This window comes from Primulina huaijiensis, chromosome 5 (genome assembly GCF_012295235.1).
Source record: "Primulina huaijiensis isolate GDHJ02 chromosome 5, ASM1229523v2, whole genome shotgun sequence".
Lineage (NCBI taxonomy): Eukaryota > Viridiplantae > Streptophyta > Magnoliopsida > Lamiales > Gesneriaceae > Primulina > Primulina huaijiensis.
The window spans coordinates 19,332,443-19,354,947 of NC_133310.1; the positions used below are offsets into that span (position 1 = coordinate 19,332,443).

At 35.1% G+C, this 22,505-nt stretch overlaps 2 protein-coding genes across 12 annotated transcripts; one reads left to right on the plus strand and one right to left on the minus strand.

The window, feature by feature from the left end:
• Positions 1 to 8,850: 8,850 nt before the first annotated feature.
• On the minus strand, positions 8,851 to 9,672 carry LOC140977716 (G-type lectin S-receptor-like serine/threonine-protein kinase SD1-13). The gene has a single exon (XM_073442459.1). The coding sequence runs from the start codon at positions 9,670 to 9,672 to the stop codon at positions 8,851 to 8,853; it is 822 nt and encodes a 273-aa protein (XP_073298560.1).
• Positions 9,673 to 11,628: 1,956 nt separating this feature from the next.
• On the plus strand, positions 11,629 to 18,700 carry LOC140976854 (lysine-specific demethylase JMJ28-like). 11 transcript variants are annotated; one of them, XM_073441221.1, is made up of 15 exons: positions 11,629 to 12,275; positions 12,424 to 12,560; positions 13,054 to 13,156; positions 13,246 to 13,384; positions 13,465 to 13,528; positions 13,625 to 14,354; positions 14,638 to 14,967; positions 15,080 to 15,616; positions 15,698 to 15,767; positions 15,845 to 15,930; positions 16,687 to 16,806; positions 16,889 to 17,016; positions 17,602 to 17,766; positions 18,177 to 18,295; positions 18,417 to 18,539. In XM_073441221.1, exons 1-12 carry the CDS (start codon positions 11,676 to 11,678, stop codon positions 16,961 to 16,963), a joined length of 2,991 nt encoding a protein of 996 aa, XP_073297322.1. In that variant the 5' UTR covers positions 11,629 to 11,675; the 3' UTR covers positions 16,964 to 17,016; positions 17,602 to 17,766; positions 18,177 to 18,295; positions 18,417 to 18,539. The 11 variants fall into 11 exon arrangements, with proteins under 11 accessions (XP_073297322.1, XP_073297324.1, XP_073297326.1 ...); XM_073441223.1 differs by lacking the exon at positions 18,177 to 18,295 and having other exon boundaries at positions 18,417 to 18,700; XM_073441225.1 differs by lacking the exon at positions 17,602 to 17,766 and having other exon boundaries at positions 18,177 to 18,318; positions 18,417 to 18,540.
• Positions 18,701 to 22,505: the final 3,805 nt, after the last annotated feature.

Below are 22,505 nucleotides of genomic sequence, written 5' to 3' on the forward strand. Positions count from 1 at the left end.
TATAGTAAATTCAAGGAGTTGAATTTATGATAATTAAATTTTGAGAGAATAAATTCAAGATGTTGAATTTATATTATGATATAGTAAATTCAAGGAGTTGAATTTATGATAATTAAATTTTGAGAGAATAAATTCAAATAGTTGAATTTATAAAATTTGAAAATTTAATTTATTAAACTCAAATGTTGGGTTTATTAGATATTAAATTTTGGAGGTGATATAAATTCAAGGAGTTGAATTTATAATTTAAATAATAAATTCAAATGTTGAATTTATAATGAATTTAATTAATTAAGCTCAAAAGTTGAGTTGATTAAATATTAAATTAAATATAGTGGGAGTATGTTTAATGGGCTTGTAGGAGTACAAGTCCAACATATTAAATAATTAAAATTATTAATGGACTTTGATTAATTAATTAAACTAGTTGGACTAGCCCAATTAATTAATAAGTCCATTAATGTTAATTATGGAATTTAGGTCAAGACTATTGTTTTTAAGAAAAAAAAAAGAAAAAATTGACCTAGCCTCCACTAAGATTCCAAGAGTGATTCACGTGAATAAAATCTCCCAATCCTCCAAATATTTTTGCCACTTTTCAAGAAAAAAAATTTTGAGTTCTCTCAAATTTTTGATCTCAACGTAAAAACTTCTTTCAAATATTCTAGTGCTATTTGAAAGAGGAACAAATCTTCTGGTCGTGGACTTGATAGAAAAGAGACTCGAAGAAAGTTCGTAGAGAATTTATCAAGAGCTATCTCCGTTAACCCCGGAATAGTTGGAGCCAAGTGATTTAATTCACAAAAGTATAATTTCTAACGCCCTATGAATGTTTGATTTAGAAAACCATACGAAGTCCAATCAAATATATTTTGATTGTCAAAATAAAATAAAAATTTTAAAACTTCCGCTGCGTTTGGGCGTGTAGAAAACTGAGATCCAACAGTGGTATCAGAGCCAATTTTTTTCTAAATCGTATGTTTTTTATATTGAATAATTTATTTCTAACCACACAAGAAAATTTTTCAAAAAATTGTAGCACCATTAAAATTATTTTTTTTAGAAAACAAAAAAAAAAATTTTGTATCTGCCCGGAACTGTTCCGGGCAGACCCGCGCGCAGGGCAGCGTACGGAGCGTCCGCACGCTGCGCGTGGCGCCGCGCGCGTCTGCGCTCACAGGGGTGCTGCCACTGCCCGAAATGTTCGGCAGCGAGGGCGGCTGCCCGGGATCGTCTCGGGAAGCGTGCTGGATGATGGGCTTGAACTGTTTGGGCCTAGGGTGCAATTTTCTGATTTTTCAAATTTTTGGGCAAAATTGATATTTTTGAAAATTGATTCAATTTTAATTTTGTAAATTAATTTTTAAAATTAATAATTTTCTTGTAAAATAAATAATTAGAATATGATTTTAATTATTTATGGTAAAAATGAGTTTTTACAAGAAATAAATTATTATTGATTTAATTGAAAATTAAATAAAGGTGTTTATTTAATTTATTAAATTCTTTAATAATTGTGGTGATTAGTGATAAAATTATTAGATATGATTTATCAGTTAATTAAATTTGTTTAATTAATTGATGTTAATATTTGATATTAAATGCATGAAGGATGATCGAGAGCCTTGACCAATGCGTTAGGTGTATGTTAGGATATTTTACTGTTTTATTCGTTTTGTTAATATTTGATATTATTAAAGTGAGCCTGGTTTATGGCCCGTTCCCACCCCCATGAGATGTATCCCTTATGTGACATGGCTATTTAAATGTAATCATTAGAAATAGTGGGAGATCAAGACTGGAAGATGGTGGACCCAATGCACAAGATGAAGACATGTAAAATATTGGAAGCTCTTGTAATAGTTGCATTTGCATCCTTGCATTCACCTAAGTTTTGGACCTAGATCCATGTATGGCTCACATGGATCTAATAGTTTTGGCGATCGATCATCCTTATTTATTGTTGAATGTCATATTATGATATATGCGATATATAGTAGTATGCATGTATGTATATTATTAAATAATATAGTTGCATGAATCCGGCAAACATACAAACTCATGGCACGCGTTTTTAAAATTAAAATGATGAGACAATTTTAAAATTAAAATCCCTCATTTTGAATAAGATTCAAAATTTATATCAAACCGAAAAAGTAAAAATTAAAAGAGTTTAATTTTTCCTTGCCTTCCATCAACCGTGGTTGCATGTTGATCGCTACCCGCGGACAGTGTCTGGCTCATATTATTGGGGAGGCCTGGACGCCGGAAAGCTGTGACTTCCACCGGACATATGATGTGAATTGAGTGGAACTCCCATGACTTCGGCTCATATTATTGGGGGAACTCATGACGACCGTCTACTATAATTCAATATTGATGGGTTGGTTTGACACGTGAAAATAAACGGCGTCATATTATTGGGTCTTTATTAAACGTGAGGCAAAACACGCGGAGTTTGCATAGGGATGCAATTGGATTCTACCTTTTAGAAATTATAATTGGCTGATATTATTCGGGATTATGATTGGATAATTGGACTCTACGTGCCTACTAAGGAAATACGATTTCCTTTTTTCATCAGAGGGTGGTGGAAATGTCAAAATAGTGGGAGGGAAATTTATAAAATGAAAATCCATATTTTATATCTTAGAATTATTTTAAAATTATCAGTAACTATTATCTGGTTTCATTTTCAGTATATTTACGATCTCTACTCGTAACCCGCTTTCAATCATTCTCGATCAAAACAAATTGACTGGCCCTAACTATCATGACTGGTTCCGAAATGTAAAGATTGTTCTGAACTCGGAGAGGATTGCGTATGTGCTTGATAAGAAGCCACCAAAGGAGGCATCTCCTGATATCAGTAGGACTGAGTTAACTAAGCTTGAGAAATGGTGGGACCATGATCTTCAGGCTAAGAGCTACATGTTGGCTTCTATGTCGAATGAACTTCAGAGGAGGTTCGAGGAGGCGGTGAATGCTGCTGACATTCACCTTCATCTGAAAGAATTGTATGCTGTACGAACTCGTTCAGAGAGACATGCTACTGTTAAAGAACTCATGACTACACGCTTGTGAGAGGGGGCTTCGGTCCATGAGCATGGTATTAGGATGATTGGGCTCATCGAGAAGTTGGTGAGACTCGACTTGGTTATGCCTAGTGAGCTCTCGACTGATTTTCTATTTCTGTCTTTACCTGCCTCGTTCGATGGATTTGTGGTTAATTTTAATATGAATAAGCTTGAGGCCAGCCTTGAAGAGTTGGTCAATATGCTCACTAATTATGAGGCCACAATTAAAAAGGAGAAGCATGTTCTTCTGGTGGGTTCTTCGTATGGTACGAAAAAAGAGCCCCAAATAAAGGCAAGAAGCGTTCTGCCCCTCCAAAGAAGAACAAGCCCAACAAGAAGCCATACAAGAAACCAAATCCGGGGCCCACAAAGCCTGACAAGTCAGAACAAGTATGTTTCCACTGCAACAAGCCTGGAAATTGGAGGCGTAATTGCGATGAGTATCTAGCCCAGAAGCGTTCTGGCCATGGTATGTTTTATATTGAAGTTAATGTTTCTATTAATTCCTCTTCTTGGGTATTGGATACCGGATGTGGTTCTCATCTATGCAATGGTTTGCAGGTGATGGGAAGAAGCAAGAGGCTTAGAGATGGTGAGACCTTTCTAAGACTGAGAAATGGAGCAAGAGTTGCTGCCACTGCCATTGGAGACGTTACTTTAATTTTGGACAATAATTTTAAGTTGTTTTTGAGAGATATTTTATTTGTTCCTGAATTGGTTAAAAACATTATTTCTATTTCTATGCTTGATAGGGATGGTTATTCTTGTGTTTTTGCTAAAGGTGTTTGCAATTTATACAAGAATGAATGTTTGATTGGAACTGGAGAATTAACAAACGATCTCTATAACTTAAAATTAAAAGATATTCCGTTGAACAATATCCAAGCGCGTACGAAAACAACAACAAACAAAAGAAAAATAGAAGATCCAAATCCCGCACAAATATGGCACGCTAGACTAGGTCATATTTCCCAAAGAAGGATGCACAAGCTAGTGGGAGAAGGCATGTTTGACCTGTCAGACATAAATTCTCTACCAACTTGTGAGTCCTGTCTAAAAGGAAAAATGACTAAAACTCCATTCAGTGGAAACGTGGAACGTGCACATGGTCTACTGGATTTGATCCACACGGACGTTTGTGGCCCGCTAAGTGTTAGCACAAAATTTGGGCATTACTACTTCATTACCTTTACTGATGACCATTCGAGGTATGGGTACGTTTATTTGATGAAACACAAATCTGAAGCATTTGAAAAGTTCAAAGAATTCAGATCTGAAGTAGAAAATCAGCTACAAAGAAGTATTAAAGCACTTCGATCTGATCGAGGTGGAGAATACTTGAGTGCTGAATTTTTGGGTTATCTAAAAGAGAATGGGATTCTCTCACAATGGACTCCACCAGCAACACCACAATTGAATGGTGTTTCTGAACGTCGAAATCGAACCCTGATGGACATGGTTCGATCCATGATGGGATTCACTGAACTGCCTACATCGTTTTGGGGCTTTGCGCTTGAAACGGCGGCAATGTTGTTGAATAATGTCCATACCAAAGCAGTGGATAAAACACCATATGATAAATGGATGGGAAAAACTCCCAAATATTCTTACATGAGAATATGGGAATGTCCTGCTTATGTGAAGCAGACGGTGGGAGACAAATTGGATAGTAGATCCACTTTGTGCTACTTTGTAGGATATCCAAAGAATTTTGTCGGATATTATTTCTATCATCCTAATGAACCAAAAGTGTTTGTTTCAAGAAATGCCACCTTTTTGGAAAGGGATTTTCTATTAGATAGAAAAGGCAAGATGATAGAACTTGAAGAAATTCAAGATACTCCCTCAACTATAGTAGTTGAACCTAATCCTCAATAACCAGTAGTTGAAGTACAAGCTCCTAGAAGGTCTGATAGAGTTATTAGACCACCTGCAAGATATATACTTCTTCATGAACAAGGCCATGATGAGCCTTGTGTTGGATGTGATCCAATGAATTTCAAAGAAGCAATATCTGATACTGATTCAACCAAATGGCTTGAAGCCATGCAGTCAGAAATGGACTCTATGTATTCAAACCAAGTCTGGACATTAGTGGATCCACCTGAGGGAATCGTTCCCATAGGATGCAAATGGATCTACAAAAGAAAGCTTGGGGCGGATGAGAAGGTAGTGACCTTCAAAGCAAGACTGGTTGCAAAAGGTTATACTCAAAGGCAAGAAATTGACTATGAGGAAACTTTTTCACCAGTAGCTATGTTTAAGTCCATTAGAATACTACTAGCCATAGCAGCATGGTATGACTATGAGATATGACAAATGGATGTATAGACTGCATTCGTCAATGGAGACATCAAAGAAGAAATCTATATGTCTCAACCTGAGGGATACACATCAGTAGGAAGTGAGCATAAGGCATGCAAATTTCAGAGATCTATATATGGTCTCAAGCAGGCGTCAAGGAGTTGGAACCTTAGATTTGATAGTACTATCAAAGAGTTTGGTTTTGCTAAGAATCCTGAGGAACCATGTGTGTACAAGAAAGTTAGTGGAAGTGCAGTGACATTCCTTATACTTTATGTTAATGATATCCTGCTCATTGGGAATGATATAGGATTATTGCAATCAACTAAAGTATGGTGATCAAGTAAATTCTCCATGAAAGACATGGGTGAAGCATCCTATGTATTGGGAATACAAATCTATAGAGATAGATCAAAAAAGATGTTGGGGCTCACCCAAGCCACTTATATCGATACCATTATAAAGAGATTCTCTATGGAAGAGTCCAAGAGAAGATACTTACCAATGTGTCATGGTATTACTCTATCTAAAGCTATGTGTCCCAAAAATGATAAAGAGATAGAGATGATGACATGTATTCCATATGCGTCAGCCATTGGTAGTATCATGTATGGTATGATATCAACACGTCCCGATGATGCTTACGCCCTGAGTGTTACAAGCAGATATCAGGCGAACCCTGGTCCAATGCATTGGAAGGCCGTGAAAGATATTCTTAAGTACTTGAGAAGGACTAAGAATTTGTTCATGGTCTATGGGGGTGGAGAATTGAAATTGGAAGGCTACACTTATTCTAGCTTCCAATGTGACGTAGATGACTCGAAATCGACATCTGGTTTTGTATTCATGCTTAATGGTGCGGCTGTCTCTTGGAAAAGTTCCAAGCAAGACACCGTTGCGGATTCGACCACTGAAGCTGAATACATCGCTGCATCTGCTGCAGCGAAAGAGGCAGTTTGGATGAGGAATTTGGTCCAAGAGTTGGGCGTTATTCCTAATTGAGTTGATCCAGTTTCGGTATACTGCGACAACACTGGTGCCGTTGCGCAAGCAAAGGAACCAAGGTCTCATCAGCGATCCAAACATGTGCTGAGGAAGTTCCACATCATCCTGGAGATTGTGGGAAGAGGAGATATATCAGTCGAAAGAGTCCTCTCTGCAGATAACGTTGCTGATCCACTTACAAAGCCCTTGCTAGGACCATTGTTTGAAAAGTATCGCGAAGCAATGTGATTAAAGTTTATGGGTAGTTGGCTCTAGGGCAAGTGAGAGATTGTTAGAGTAGATGCTCTGCAAGCCAATTGTTGGCTAGGGATTTTATTGACTAAAGTGAAATAAACAATCTTTATTTTAATATAATTCATTATTTCATGGTTTGTTATTTCTTTATCTGTATACCCATGTTATCAAACATAGATAAAGACCTTGATTATACTTTAATACAAATGAATCGTAATTCGATGTTGAAACTCGTTTGTAAACACTATATGATATAAATTCGTTCCTAGTCGATTCAGCAACCTAAAACATGGATAAAGGTCGCTTGAGCTCGAGACTAGCATCTGTGATGTTGTGTACTGCGTTTCTTGGTAAGGGCATAGAGATGTCCAAACATACAGATGGGTAGTAATATGATGATTATACCGAACAACCCTCCCTCGGACTTTCCAAGTTGTTATCATTAATCGAGAGGATAAGTCCGTGGTTATGATTGTACACCATTAGTCCTTACGACCCGGGACAACACTGAGGCTCTATATACTAGGGCTGTGCTTTGACTCGTTTACCGGCTCCAGGAGAGTCATCAGGTGGCGAGGTTGGGTACAGTTGCGACACATATAGGAGCCAGTGCATTGTAGTCGGGGATTCACCGCTCACCTACGGGTGTGGATATCCTATGTGATCTAATGTAATAATAGTGCATAGAATCTCTGGCCATAGTATAAGATGTACGTTGGAGAAGGAGCTCTCCAATAATACACGCGATGCCACAATTATATGTGTCACATAGTTATCGAATTAATATGCAACCCTCGATGAACCAATGGTTGCAGATTCGATCGGGATATATGAGATGAAGAGACCGTACTGTATGTTAATCATAATCGACTGGTTCTTGTAGGCACTATCAGTGATACCTAGGGGATCATGGGGCGATGCTACTAGACGCTCTTACCATGATCCAATGGGTGCAATCAGAAATGAGTTCTGACATTCTTGATCAAGGTGTTGATGAAAAGAATGGGGCTAACTAGGGTAAGCCCGAATAAAAGATTATGTCCTGAATCACAAAGAGTTGTGAACCAACGGCTAACTGTATCCCTGAACCATTGAGGGTCACACAAGTACTTGATCATTTGTTCCCGTTGAGAGAATAAATTCAAGAAGTTGAATTTATATTATATAGTAAATTCAAGGAGTTGAATTTATGATAATTAAATTTTGAGAGAATAAATTCAAATAGTTGAATTTATAAAATTTGAGAATTTAATTTATTAAACTCAAATGTTGGGTTTATTAGATATTAAATTTTGGAGGTGATATAAATTCAAGTAGTTGAATTTATAATTTAAATAATAAATTCAAATGTTGAATTTATAATTAATTTAATTAATTAAGCTCAAAAGTTGAGTTGATTAAATATTAAATTAAATATAGTGGGAGTATGTTTAATGGGCTTGTAGGAGTACAAGTCCAACATATTAAATAATTAAAGTTATTAATGGACTTTGATTAATTAATTAAACTAGTTGGACTAGCCCAATTAATTAATAAGTCCATTAATGTTAATTATGGAATTTAGGTCAAGACTATAGTTTTTAAGAAAAAAAAAAGAAAAAAATTGACCTAGCCTCCACTAAGATTCCAAGAGTGATTCACGTGAATAAAATCTCCCAATCCTCCAAATATTTTTGCCACTTTTCAAGAAAAAAAAATTTGAGTTCTCTCAAATTTTTGATCTCAACGTAAAAACTTCTTTCAAATATTCTAGTGCTATTTGAAAGAAGAACAAATCTTCTGGTCGTGGACTTGATAGAAAAGAGATTCGAAGAAAGTTCGTAGAGAATTTATCAAGAGCTATCTCCGTTAACCCCGGAATAGTTGGAGCCAAGTGATTTAATTCACAAAAGTATAATTTCTAACGCCCTATGAATGTTTGATTTAGAAAACCATACGAACGCCCAATCAAATATATTTTGATTATCAAAATAAAATAAAAATTTTAAAACTTCCGTTGCATTTGGGCATGTAGAAAACCGAGATCCAACAAAGAATTCTTCCCACACTCGAGTTGAGCCCTTCTCGAGCAGCCACTAGTCCAATTTCCCCCTCTCCATTCCCTGTAAATTTTCGGTTCGAACCCTGGTAAGCATGAGCAAATCGGTCTCTACTGAGCATTACAACTTCCAAAAGGCCCACACTTCGCATAGACATCACACTGGGAAGAAATTGAGGACCATGTTAATGCCTAATCTCCTATTTTATCATCCCACATCTTCCCCTGTAAATCCCCGAATGCATTCAATTCCATATGCAAAAACGATAAATTTAAAGATGTGAATGTCATATATACAGTTCCAGGGTTATCATATACAAGTTGGAAGCCATCCGGATAAAAAGATTTTATCATGGGTGATCCGATGAACACTTGACCGTCCCAGGGACCGCTTCGCCAGTAAGGAAAGCCATCTTGCCACACGAAAGATTGCGGAATCTCCAGAGGTTCAATTGTAGAGGTGAATCTTCCAGGCGCTGGATCAGAAGGGCTTCTCCATGAAGTCAGAACGTTTTTCTTATTTGTAGTTAAATCAGTAAACAGTATCATATGCTCAACAAAAGAATCCGAAGCATCCAGGAAACTTTCCCAAATAATTTTACCATTCGAGTTATCTTGCAACACCAGATTCCCTGTATCCAAGAGCTGGGCAGTGGAATTCCTTGTCGAATCCGAAACATTTGATGACCATAGAATCTGCTTTTGCCCATCCAAGATCACTAGATTCCCATCCCCGGAAATAAGCAATGTTTCATTTGCATCATTAAGAGGATTCTCTCTATTAGCCACCCATATCACAGTCATCACTAGAATATTATACATTATACCCACATATCTGTAAGTACTATTAACTGGTGTGAAGAAACCCAATTTGAATTTCTGCCCATTTGAAACCAAAGCTCCAGGGTCTCGAATGGATTGGTTGGCACTTACGGTATCAATTGCAGAAGTAAATTTCGACAAGAAACAAGAAAATATCAACAAGAAGATCAGTACTTGAAGCCTGAAACCCATGAAACTTCAACCTTTTCTGCTATTACTCAAGTGACCAGCATAATCATGTCATGATGGTGGAGAACTTGCCTTTTTCAAATGTCTAATTCTTTTCAAACTTTTCTTCTCTGTGATTGAAATTTGAAGCCTACTCGGTAATACGAGTCAACCCAAGGAATATTGGCTTCTTGCGTAGGCTGTGAGCATATACCTGGCTCATTAATTAGTCTCGCGTGCAATGCAAGTGTTTTTCTTATTTTCAATTTAATAGAAAAAGTTGAATATTTATATTTGGAAGTAATTTAATTTTTCTTTTTGTTTCGATATATTATTATCTAATTGCTTTTACGAAAATCAAAGGTTCGTATAATTAAATTTCTGGGCTTAAGTTCTGATCACGTAGGCGTTTAATCTCTGAAATTAATGGATCAAATTAATAATAGGTTTAATAACGTAGACAACTATTTTCAATATTGATAGTTCAAAAAAAAAAAAAAAGAAACCATGAATGTTACATTAAAAAATATAATTATAGGAAATTTCAAGATATTTGTACTTAAGAAAGCCATAATAAGTCGGAAATGTGATGTTACTCTGATGAGTATAGCATTTGGCATTTGACATGAAATTTATAGTGAAGTTTATCATTTATCGCTTCGTTCATTTGTACATTTTTCATCTTATTTATCATATTGTACTGCATGATCGTTTTTCAAAAATATTATCGAATCCCGATTAATTATTGATTGATTATACTACGATTGAATGAATGACTTAATGATTGAAACGCTAGATAGCATTGAACAGAAATTATGCACATAAGGGAATAATGATCAAGTTAAACTGGAACTACTAATAGCTGCAGCAATAGCTTTGTGCTCATGAACTTTCTTGACTTCTTCTATCGCTGATCTAAAAGCTAGACAATGTAAAATAATTTTTTAAAAAAGCCCCAGATTTAATATTGGTTTGGTTTACCTACATTTTTACCGAATATCTTATTTACTTTTCTAACAATAACTTTGATTAAAAAATTAGACCTTATTAAAGATATTTGATATTAAAGATATTTGATTAAAAAAAATTAGATGACACTAAATACATTTGTAAACACAAAAAATCTCGTGTGACGGTCTCACGAGTCAATTTTATGAGACAAATATTATATTTAGATCACTCATAAAAATTCAAATATATAATATATATATATATATATATACACTAGAAATAATGCACGTGCAACGCACGTGAGAAACATATGTTGAAGTAATTAGAATTTGAAATAAAATTAGTTAACTCGACAAAAGATAATGATAATAGTATTGTAAATTTTGAAAATTCGTGTTAATTAGCATATATAACTAATTTGGAAAAAAACATATTTTTTAAATTTTAAAAAAAGATTTGGACTACTAAAATTTGCTCATATCTTTTTATCATATTGTTTTTTTTGTCATATTCTTTCAATAATGCATATATTTTATTACAATATTCAGTTATTACAATCTTTTTTGGCAATCATTGATATGAAATTTTTGTTTACAATATTGTTTGATTAGTATTCTCTTTCATGTAAATTGACAACAATTTTTACTGAATGCTATTACTTTCCTAGTCACCTTTAATTTATTACACTTATACTTGATAACATATAAACTACACATTATTATTAAGGGTGAGCAAAACTTCGGTTAAACTGAATTAACCGACCGAACCGAGTCAATCCGAAAATTCGGTTCGGTTATTTCGAAAATTCGGTTTTCAAATTAAAAAAATTCGGTTAATTTGGTTCGGTTACGGTTTTCAAAATTTTGAAATCGGCTAACCGAATTAACCGATATAATAAATAATATTATTTAATATATTTTTATTATTTATCAAATTTAATATATTTTTTAATTTTTAATTTTAAAATCAGCCTTAATTCTAAAGAAAATTTGTGATGTATGTATTTTATGTTTTTATGCCTTTGTGTTCTTTGTTGGAGAATTTCTGGAAAAGTGAGGTGTCAATAGTGAATCTCAATGCGGGGCAAAGATCCGGCCCGGGAGGATCTCCGGTGCAAGCGGACCGACGGGCGACAATGGCGGTGCAAACGGCAAGCGATGGTTGGAAAAACGCTGTGCGATATCCATTATCTTCAAGGAAAGCACCGCCAGAATAGAGAGAAAGTCCCTGAATCGCTTAAACTGGAGAGAAAAGTAACGAAGAAGAGGGCAAAAAATGGGGATACTGTTCGGGTTCGGAAATTGAAGCAAGTGCCATTGGCAGTGGAAAGGAGGAAGCGGCAAGCTGTTTCGGAAGCTTTGGATGATGTATTGAAGAGGATGAAACTGAGAAGCGGGGACTTGCAATTGGAATTGATTAGAGAGTTCTTAAAGAGGCAGGTGGCGAAGAAGAATGAGAAGGAAAAAGAGTTGAAGGACAATGTGCTTGCTGATGAAACGAGAAAATTACCATATGGAGTTATGGCTATTTCGCCATCCCCTGCCAGTTTGGAGAAATTTGGGGAGTGCAATGGTGGTTTGGATGTGAAACTTGGCGTGAATTTGCATGAAAATCCGGTTTTACAGAGGCATTTTAGGTCAAAAAACATTGAACCACTCCCCCTTGGTACAATGCAGGTTAGCATAACCTACGTAACTAAGGCAGGTGTGATATACTGATTTTAGCTCTAGAATGGATCTTTGTCGAATTGTGAACGTGTCGTTTTAATCTGAATGAATTCATAGAATATTTCGTGGTAATAATTTTTATTTTGGATTGGACTAGATTGTGCCATTTGCGGGGAATATGAAGAGAAGGAAAATAAGAAAATGTCATTGGTGTAAGCAAAGAAAAGGGCGGCTCTTGATCAAGTGCTTAGCTTGCAGGAAACGATTCTTTTGTGTGTTTTGCTTAAAACAGAGGTCGGTAGTTCTTATTTGACTTCAAATCGTGCATCTGGAAATTTAGAATGCATATGCCTATGTTTCAGGCCTGGTTTATGTCCACTAAGATGTTGTATTGTATTGTTTGATTTTAAAAATTGTTATTGATATTTGTTTAAACTGAGTTATTGAGTTTGCTTATCCAAGCGTTTTGCTTATCCAAGCGTGTGCCTAGTTCAGAATTTGAGCAACCAAGTTCCTTTTGCTGAGAGTCAAATTTATGTTTAAGTTTTCTAAGAAGATTTGATTAAGTTTCTCACCATGTTAGGAAATCTTGTTAGTTGCCAACATGCAAGTAATGTCAACTATTATGTTTTATGCACTGTCTAATAAGAATCTGTGATAAACGTTGGAGAGAATAAAGGAACGTAATTAATTATCATTATTAGAAGCAGTGATTCTGCCTTGCCTAGTGGAGCAAACATGATTTTCACTGGTAAACTATCACTAGTTACATTTGAATCTTATGTAGGCATATCGAGAAGCAAGCTGCAGAAATGAAATGTCCTGCATGTTGTGGAACTTGTGGCTGCAACATTTGTGAGAAACAACAAAATAAAGCAGTCAGTCATAAGGTTTGGCTGGTGAAAATATGCACTTCGTATGTTGTTTTTGTGGAAATCACCATATTGATTCGACTGTTTTCTACCCACATTTCGTCCAGGAATGCTATAGTGGAAAAAGTAAGGTCAATAAGATCAAATTGCTACACTATCTAATCTACATGCTTCTTCCTGTGCTGAAGCAAATAAATCATGACCACAGTATCGAGCTCGAATCCGAAGCTATGGTAACAGGTATAGGTAATTTCCGATGACGTAATTGGTGACTTAGTTTCCTTTATTGATGTTAAATCATGCATCCCAACTTTTTTTTACAATAGGGAATCCCCAGTCTGAAATCCAGATTCCACAGGCCAACTTAAGTTTCCATAAGCTACTTTTCTGGTAAGTTGCACTTTATTGCAATATGATTTGATGATAAACACAACCAATTGTTTTTCTTGTGTTGATGTCTTGTGTGGTGATTCAAATTTTGAGCAGTGACAGATGTAAAAGTGCTATCACGGACTACCATAGAACGTGCATGAACTGTTCGTACAACCTTTGTCTGAGTTGTTGCCGGGAGATTTCTCGACATAGTTCATATGGAAGTTGTATGCGCAAAAGTTTGAAGAAAAGGAAAATAATTGCTTCTGGTGATGATCTAATCTTTAAGCGGCATATTTCTAGACAAAATTCTGGTGAAATTCCCCGTCTCTTCCCGATGCCCTTGTTAATTTGGGAATCTAGTTCTGATGGAAGTATTCCTTGCCCACCTATAGATATAGGAGGCTGTGGTAGCAGCAACCTTGATTTAAAATGTGTATATCCCTGCACCTGGAATAGAGATCTCGAAGTCAGAGCTGAAGAAATGTTACGCCTTTATCACCTTCCAGAAACTGCAGATTTTTCTCTGTGTTGCTCGCGATGCGAGGACATTAGTCATAAAGATGGTGACGCTAAGGTCCAGAAAGCTTCATATAGGAAATTAGGTTACCAGGACAACTATCTGTATTGTCCTTCTATTCACGATATGCGTGATGAATCCCTCGAGCATTTCCAGAGCCATTGGACTAAGGGTCAACCAGTTGTAGTTCGAAATGTGCTTTGGAGAACCTCAAGTTTGTGTTGGGATCCAGTTATTATGTTTAGCTCTTACATGGAGAATAAGATTTCTGAACATTGTACTGAAAACGACATGAAAGTGACAAACTGCATTGATTGGTGTGAGGTCGGTTAATACTCATCTCTCTTGTTACCTTTATTATTTGACAGTTTTCTTTCGCTCATTAATCATTTTTCATGTGAAACACTGTCAACCGAGTATGATTTTTGCATTGCTATGTCAGGCTTTCACCTTCATTTTTTTGATATACAAGTTTCTGTTACCATACTCTTATCAGTGGAATTTCTGTAATCACCCTTTTCATCTTACCCACTCCCATGCTTTGCCTTGTGAAATGTAGTTAATTCTGTCTATGTCTTTGTCTGAAGACAAGTATTGTTTTTGACAGGTAGAAATCGACAGGAAGCGGATTTTCATGGGATCATTGGAGAAGGGAACACATGCAAGCATGCAGCTAAAAACTCTGAAGTTCAAAGCTTCACTTTCCTCTCATTTATTTCAAAAGCACTTTCCGATCCACTATAATGAGATCTTAAGTGCCTTACCTCTTCCAGAGTATATCAATCCAGTGTGTGGCCTTCTGAATTTGGGAGTGAAGTTGCCAGAGCAATTTCGGAGGCCGGAGTTAGGTCCAGGTATCCATTTTTCATATGGAGGCCCAGATGGACAAATGCAGGATGATGTTTTGTCAAAGTTGTACTATGAATCACATGATATGGTAGGACCCCGCTTTTTGTCAAATATGATTTCTCTGTCCAAATGTATTTAATTAATGGTTAGCATTTAATGTTGGTGATGAAATATAACCTATATTAGCTTTTCATTCTCAGGTTAACATTCTCGCTTGTATCACTGGTACTCCAGTTTCACCAGAACAAATTAATAAGATTGAAAATTCAATGAAAAAGTGTAAGGCTCTAGATCACAATCGTGGGCCAACGTTAAGCAATTCTAGTGATCAGAAAGGTAAATCACCTTTGCAGAGTGAAGTCACAGGTGAGTCAGGATTGCAAGATATCCGGGAAAACATCCACCTGGAAAATGAAATTGCAAAAGTTCCTTTTAGCTCTATTGAAATCCTTGAGGATCAAACACTTGATACTGAAAATGGAAATATATCCGACGATAGTGAATCTGATACTGAGGCCTCAATATATTGCTGTGGAACTATCGAGAAATCTGAAGAGACTGATGAGTATTTTCTAGGGGCAGATGTAGAAAGCTCATGCTCCACTGAAGATAAGCAAGGGATGAACTCTTGTGGTGCCCAGTGGGACATTTTTCGTCGACAAGATGTGCCAAAACTTCTTGAGTACCTCAGGCGACATTCGAAAGAGCTGAACAGCGGGTCATGCTATCCAAATCATGTATGTTTACTGAAAATGAAGTGTTTGTGCTACAAAACTGCAGTGTAGGAGTAAATATTGATTTTTGTACATGTGTAACAGGCACATCCAATTCTAGATCAGAACATTTTCCTCGATGCATTTCACAAATTGAAGCTTAAAGAAGAGTTTGGTAAGTTTCATAGGTTCCTATTTTCTAAGCAATCGCTTACACGTGCTCAATAAGGAGCTTGTTTTCAATGCTTGCAGATATTCAACCATGGACCTTTGATCAATATCCTGGAGAAGCTGTCTTCATTCCTGCAGGCTGTCCTTATCAAATCAGAAAACTTAAGGTGGTATTCTAAACCAAGCATTTTACACTACCTTAATTGGCATTTAACTGTCAGGACTCTTGTTTTGGGTGAGTGTGTGTGGTATTACCGCATGTCTCAAAAATGCCCATCAAATAGAGTTTTAATGCAAAGGATCTTGTGAATGTCTTCAAGTAATGTTCTTTGAAATTCTAAAATCTCCACTTAAAGTTATTTTGCATTTCTACATCAATGTGCACGATACTATGTCCAGTCATTGGGCCAAATACCATTTTGTAGCCTGTTGGACTATATGAAAACCATTATTATTTCCGAATTTGAAATATAGGGTAGTAGTGGGGTAATTTCATCTCAGAAAAAGTGTTGATTTCAGTATATCCTCATTGGATATGTTTTTGAAATCCAAATGGTGTGTCAGTCATATGAATTCTAGCTGTAAAAAAAACCGAGCCCATGCACCAGGCCTGGCGCACATGCCTAGGCACTGCCTTTTTGTGAAGAGTGTGCCTTGTCGCCCTTTATAAGATTGAGTATTTTGGTGAAGAACATGTGTTTATGTGTAGGTTCCATAGGACCTCTGAACATTTCAATATGAAATGAACCAGGCAGCCTGATAGTTTGCCTATTGCTGGTTCCAGTCTGTTAACGTGCTAATTTAGTTAGATAAAATTGCTAGTTCTATTTATTTTTTCCTTTCCCTCTCTTCAAATTTACTTTGAAACTGTATTCTGGGTTAAACATATGCAACTTAATTGTTGATAGCTCTCACTTTTACAGTCATGTGTCAATGTTGTTTTGGATTTCGTCTCTCCTGAAAATGCTACTCAATGTATTAAACTGGCCGAAGAAATTCGCTTTCTTCCTATGCAACACAAAGCCAAAACAAAGTTGTTGGAGGTAGGTTGTGTAAGGCCCTCTGCAGCTTTCTTATTTTGTTAATCTTCAACGAGCTTATCAACTTTACAAATGGCTTTTACAGGTGGGGAGGATGGCTCTCCATGGAATTAGTGAAGCAGTTGAAGAAATCGGCTGCCTGAAGCAAGTACTCCTGTAGTACTTTCTCTTGTTTAACCCTCGTCTGGATTAATAGAAAGGTTCTTAACGCAGGTGAGGAAGAGTCCCCCACTCTCTGTAAAGTTACTAATGTGCATACAGAAGTGTCAGGTCTTTATTACTAGTCGAACTTTGTTTTGTCCTCCTCTTCTCTATCTCATGATTGCAACTGCTATTATTTGCAGTGGTGTGTACATAAATTCTCCCGTAGCATTTGTGCATAAAAAAATATCTTACCAACCTACCTGTTGGAAAATAGAAGCAGAAGAAAGAGTACAGATGAATCTGGAGGAAATCCACACTTATTGAATCACAAACTTGGCTATTATATAGCCTTACCAAGCAAATAGAAATAACTGAACAAACGTGAAAATAGTCAAGATCTAAACAAACCTACAACGTGACTAAGTTAACAAATAACAAAACCCAAAAGAAAAGGAAGTAGGGGTAACTAACCACTAAACTAGTAAAATAAACATAAATACTAACACTAACTACAAGCAGATATAGCATCAAGAATCACCATTGCCTCCTGTGAGAAAGAACCCAACTTTGTATACTGATTATAGGTGACTGAACTGATTTTATTGAAGATGATAGGCTTTACTGGTAACGTGATGTTTATATGAATTCTTGCAGGTTAAAACCATTTGCTGCTTCTGATGACTCATAGTAGTTAGAATATATTTAGCTGGCAATAAAGCTCGGTAGCAATGACATTGTAATTAAAGTGAGATTTCAGTTAGAAGCTTTATTGCACACATGTTTGGAATCATCTTTGCCCCCGGTTAATCATAGATTCAGGTAGATATATATTTTTTTTCATTTGTTTAAATGAGTTTCATTCTACAATAATTATCTTTTGTGTCTGAGGAATATGTGGGTTGATATTTGTTATGGGATATAAGAGGGACTGTGCCTACCTTTTGTTACGTGGAATTTTGTTTTCCCATGTGAGTAGAAATAAATTGCAAGTGCTGGAATCCTTCTCATTCCCAAACACGCGCACACATATAGATACTAGATATTATCAATGCTACATAAAAAAAAAATCCTTGCTTGATTTTTTTTTTTAATATGATATATTTGTTCTAGAGTTTTTAAAGTGACTTTCTCATTGATTTTAATAATATATTCGTATTAATACATTAAGACCGTCTTAGATTAGTTTTTTATGTTTTATGATAATGATAATGTAATTTCGAAATTGATAGGCATTAGGCCACGTTAAATACCGGCACCCACAGAAACAAAGGCGAGCCCACCATAAACCAGTAATCCGCGGTCTGCCTCTTCCTTACACCGCCGCTTGTTTCAGTCGAAACCCGCACTTGTCCGTGCGTTACATCGTCCTATGTATATATATAAAATGGGGGCTTCCTCCATTTAAATATTCACTCGCATTCCAAAGCTACTGCTTGATATATAGATCATTGCTCAAGTGCGCGATGCAGGTTGTCAAGGAACAGAGCAGCAGCAACTGTAGGCCAACCATTGATTCTTTCAAGAAATGTAAGTATAAGTCATCTCCAACGAAGCAGGCCCGGAAGTTCTCCGGCGGTGTCGAGTCCACGGCATTATTAAAGACTGCAAAAGTTGAGAAATTAAAACAGGCCGAAGAGTCGCTTCGCACTGTTATGTACATAAGCTGTTGGGGTCCCAATTGAAATTCATATGTTCGTTGTTTATGATTGGATATATATCCATTATCAAGGACCGTCGAAACAGTTTGATAAAATTACTTTTTCGTTTTCAAAGTTTTTTTCCCTCGATTCATAAGCACTATACGAAATTTAGCCGACATCGACAGATAGGCTTCGCAGTTGCAATAATTCCCATCTTGACAAGAAAAGCAATATCTCAATGATTTCCCATATTGATATAATAAAATCGTATCTGGTCACTTGTAGTGATATAATAAACAACAAGCCATAGTCCAATGCACATTTAACTTGACGATTCCCAAAAGACAGAAAATGTATAGAGAGTAAACTTATTAGGAACCTTGTTCATAAAATTCATGAGATTATTGATTTTTTCATAGGACGAGTTGGTATTAGTATTAAATCGTGATGCCTCACCGCGGTTACAGTGGCATACACAAGCGTGACACTTGATTACATTGAATATGTCGGCAAAATGGGACCAGTCAAGAAAGGCAGCAAAGCGTGTTGCATTATTGTTTTCAAATTTGGATGAAAGCAAATACAATGTCTCCCACTTGAAGATTTGATTCTTGCATTATTGCTTTCAAATTTGGATGAAGGCAAATATAATTGCTATTTGCCTTCTCACGTTCACAAGCTAGGGGAGTTCTATAAATATGGCTCTCCTCCATCACTTGAGATCATCCCATTCTCAAGCCTCCTTTTGAGTTTTCTGATTTCTCATATTAGTTCTGTAATATTTGTGAGGTGTTTGTTCTCCTGTATTAAGAGAGTATGTGTTTTCTTTGGAAACACAGTGAGTGAGTTGTATACCACAAAATATTATAGTGAAATTCTTTCATCTTGTCCGTGGTTTTTACCCTAATAATTTTTAGGGGTTTTCCACGTAAATCTCGGTGTCCAGTTTATTCTTTATTTTCTTATTTATTATCTCAAGTTACCGCACGTGAGACCAACAGAATATAGATACAATGTATATATATACAACATAAATCATTAAAATGGACCCTTCGTGTTACGGAATAATATCATATATAGTTACCAATGATAATTACTCTGCCGATCGTTTTCATTCGCATTCTCTATAATTTATACATTTAACACTGACCTCCTTTATCAAGTGTAAAAATTATAAAATGTCAAGGGAGATGAGAGCCAAATATATATAATATAGGGAGGTAAATGCAAATTACTTATTAGTATACTTTTTTCTATAGAAATGAATAGAACAAGGGAGAGAACCAAAGTGAAATTGAAGATGATGGAAATATAGCTTCCTGCCTTTTCCATGTTTTCTTGATAATTCTTAATTCTAGGTTACTTGGATTAATTCTTTGTTCAGAAACTAGTATTTATAGCAATAATGTCCATAAAATTCTCAAATAATTGCCAAAATGTATTGTGAACTTAGATTTTGACAGGGTCGACATGAAACAATGATACTGAGATGGTGAAATGTTCTGATATAAATCTGCAAGGATAATTATATAAATCTTAGTTGCTAAAAAATAATTTTATTCTATTTGAAATTAAATAAGAATCAAAATTTAAAATTTTCAACCAAGTTGGTATATACCAAAATTTTATTTTAAAAAATGATTGATTTTTTTGCATCGTCACATTATTTTCAAAGATTTTTTTTTATCTTTTTCTTTAAGTTTATTTAGTTTTTAAAAAGCAATTATATTTCAAGAGTTCTTGTAGTTATTTTCTGAATTGTCGGCGATAGACTTATGTAAACCTGCTGATAATTATATAACCTTGAATGTATAATATATTCAAAATCAATCATGTTTGTGCTTAACTCGATTACCTGTAAATTTTCTATAAAATTTATATATCATTATTATAATTATTGAGTTTCAGAGTTTTAGTAATTAATTAATAATAGCAAAACATGATCAAGGTTCAAAAAACTAGCGACGAAGTGTCACGATCAAATTTTAAGTTTGACAAGTACTGAGTTTAGAACGAGATTAAGCGTGAAAAAATATTTTTAATATTTAGTATAATTTTAATTAAATTAAGTTTATTAACAGATTAAATAACTTATGAACATACAAATTTTAAGAATAAATGCATATATTTTCAATTTATAAAAATTATAAGTTTGAAAATCACAAATTGTGTGGAGTAAAATTTTTGTGTTAAGTCAAGTATCATCTTAATTTTAGTCGCGAAAAATGAGTGATACGGAACAAATTTTATTTTGATGTCTTTAAAGTTCTTTTGTTTAAGAATATTATAATATTAAATATATATTTTTTTGAAATAAAATTTAAGTATTATAATTTATTTTAAAAAATAAAAATAACTTGAATTTTATTTAAGAATTATGTTTTTTCTCGATTTTTTGCCTTTTTTCATGTTTTTTTTTTATATTATTACTATGATTAACCAAACATTTTACGGTTTTTTCACACTTTTGTTCAAACCGAAGCTTCATCATCGTACTTTGCACATAAGCAGCTCTTTTTTTTAAAACAATGTTCATTATATTTGATAACATTAATTTCTCGTAATTCAAAGTTTCTTTTTTTTTTCCCCCTTATTCTTGCGTTGGTCATGTTCCCTAGCTTGTTTCATTAAATCAGTTATTACCATATGAAATTTAACTAACGTCAACATATACTCTTAGAAAGCAGGGACAATAGTTTCCATATGGGAAAATTTCATTTTTTGTTTTACATATATAAAATATTTTTTGCGATATTGGTTATTTATGTGTCAAATTTCAAGCTTATCTCACTATCTCTTATTTTTTTGCAATTTTTTGTTTTTTCCCCCTCATGTGGCACTAAGCCGACATGAAGCTGATTTAATTTGTTCGATGTCATATCAGCATTCTTGATAAAAAAAAAAAACTGAACTTATCAGAAAAATTGAAAAATACATTACTAAAATTGAGATTAATTTGACATATTAGACAACCAAAATAATCACAAAGGAAAAAAAAAGATCTTAATGAATATTTCACGTTTCAAAGGTTGGTAGGGCGAGTTGAAAGGAAAAACTTGTAAAACCAAGAAAAAATTAAACAAAAAGGAAATAACAATATGTTAACAGAACAACACATGCAGACATTTTCATTAAGTGAACAACTTTTCAACCACAATTTACTGAAACACGACGACATAAAGGGAAATGCTTTGAATTGGAAACATACTAAACAACAAGCCACAGTCCATTGGAAAAGTAAGTAGGTGATTGATTTCCGACAGACAAAAATGGCTACTAAATAAACTTATTAGCTAAGCACCTTATTCATAATACTCATGAAACATGGCAAACGAGATTTATGGGTTTTCTATAAGATGAATCGGTTGCTGTCTTAAACCTTAACAAACCCAAGGATGCAAAGCCACTGGCCAACGAAGAGTGCATCGCAATTTAGATTAGGGTTGATGGTATCAAACTGAGCGATGGTCAAGTTGTTGATCTTTGCAATGTCGAAACAAGTGCCTCCGCTGCCCACCGCGGTCACAGTGTCACACACAACTGTGATGCTCGCCTTACTTTCAACTGCAAATTTTCAAGAAAGTATAGAAACTGGTTAAAACTATGCTACATTGGATGAGATACACTATATTATATATATAACATAAATTAATCATGAAAGTTACAAATATATATATGATCCACTAATTTATACTAAATATCATGAAAGAAATTGGAGCTTTACGATTGATAATTGCTCTGCTTTCTGCCACAGAAATGATGAGAACAAGTACGAGAGCCAGAGCAAAATTCAGGATGATAGCCTTGGCCATATTTTCTTGTTAATTCTTGAATCTTTGCTCTTCTGTGGTGCTTCGATTCCTTGATTAGAAGCTGCTATTTATAGCAATAATTTCTATACAAATATCAGATCATTGC

Excerpts from the sequence above, each read along its gene's own strand:
- LOC140976854 (XM_073441223.1), top strand. The coding sequence starts at position 11,676 with ATGCGGGGCAAAGATCCGGCCCGGGAGGATCTCCGGTGCAAGCGGACC. Across the intron at positions 14,355-14,637 it reads ACTGCATTGATTGGTGTGAG|GTAGAAATCGACAGGAAGCG; the intron begins GTCGGTTAATAC and ends TGTTTTTGACAG. Across the intron at positions 15,617-15,697 it reads GGTCATGCTATCCAAATCAT|GCACATCCAATTCTAGATCA; the intron begins GTATGTTTACTG and ends CATGTGTAACAG.
- LOC140977716 (XM_073442459.1), bottom strand. The coding sequence starts at position 9,672 with ATGGGTTTCAGGCTTCAAGTACTGATCTTCTTGTTGATATTTTCTTGT.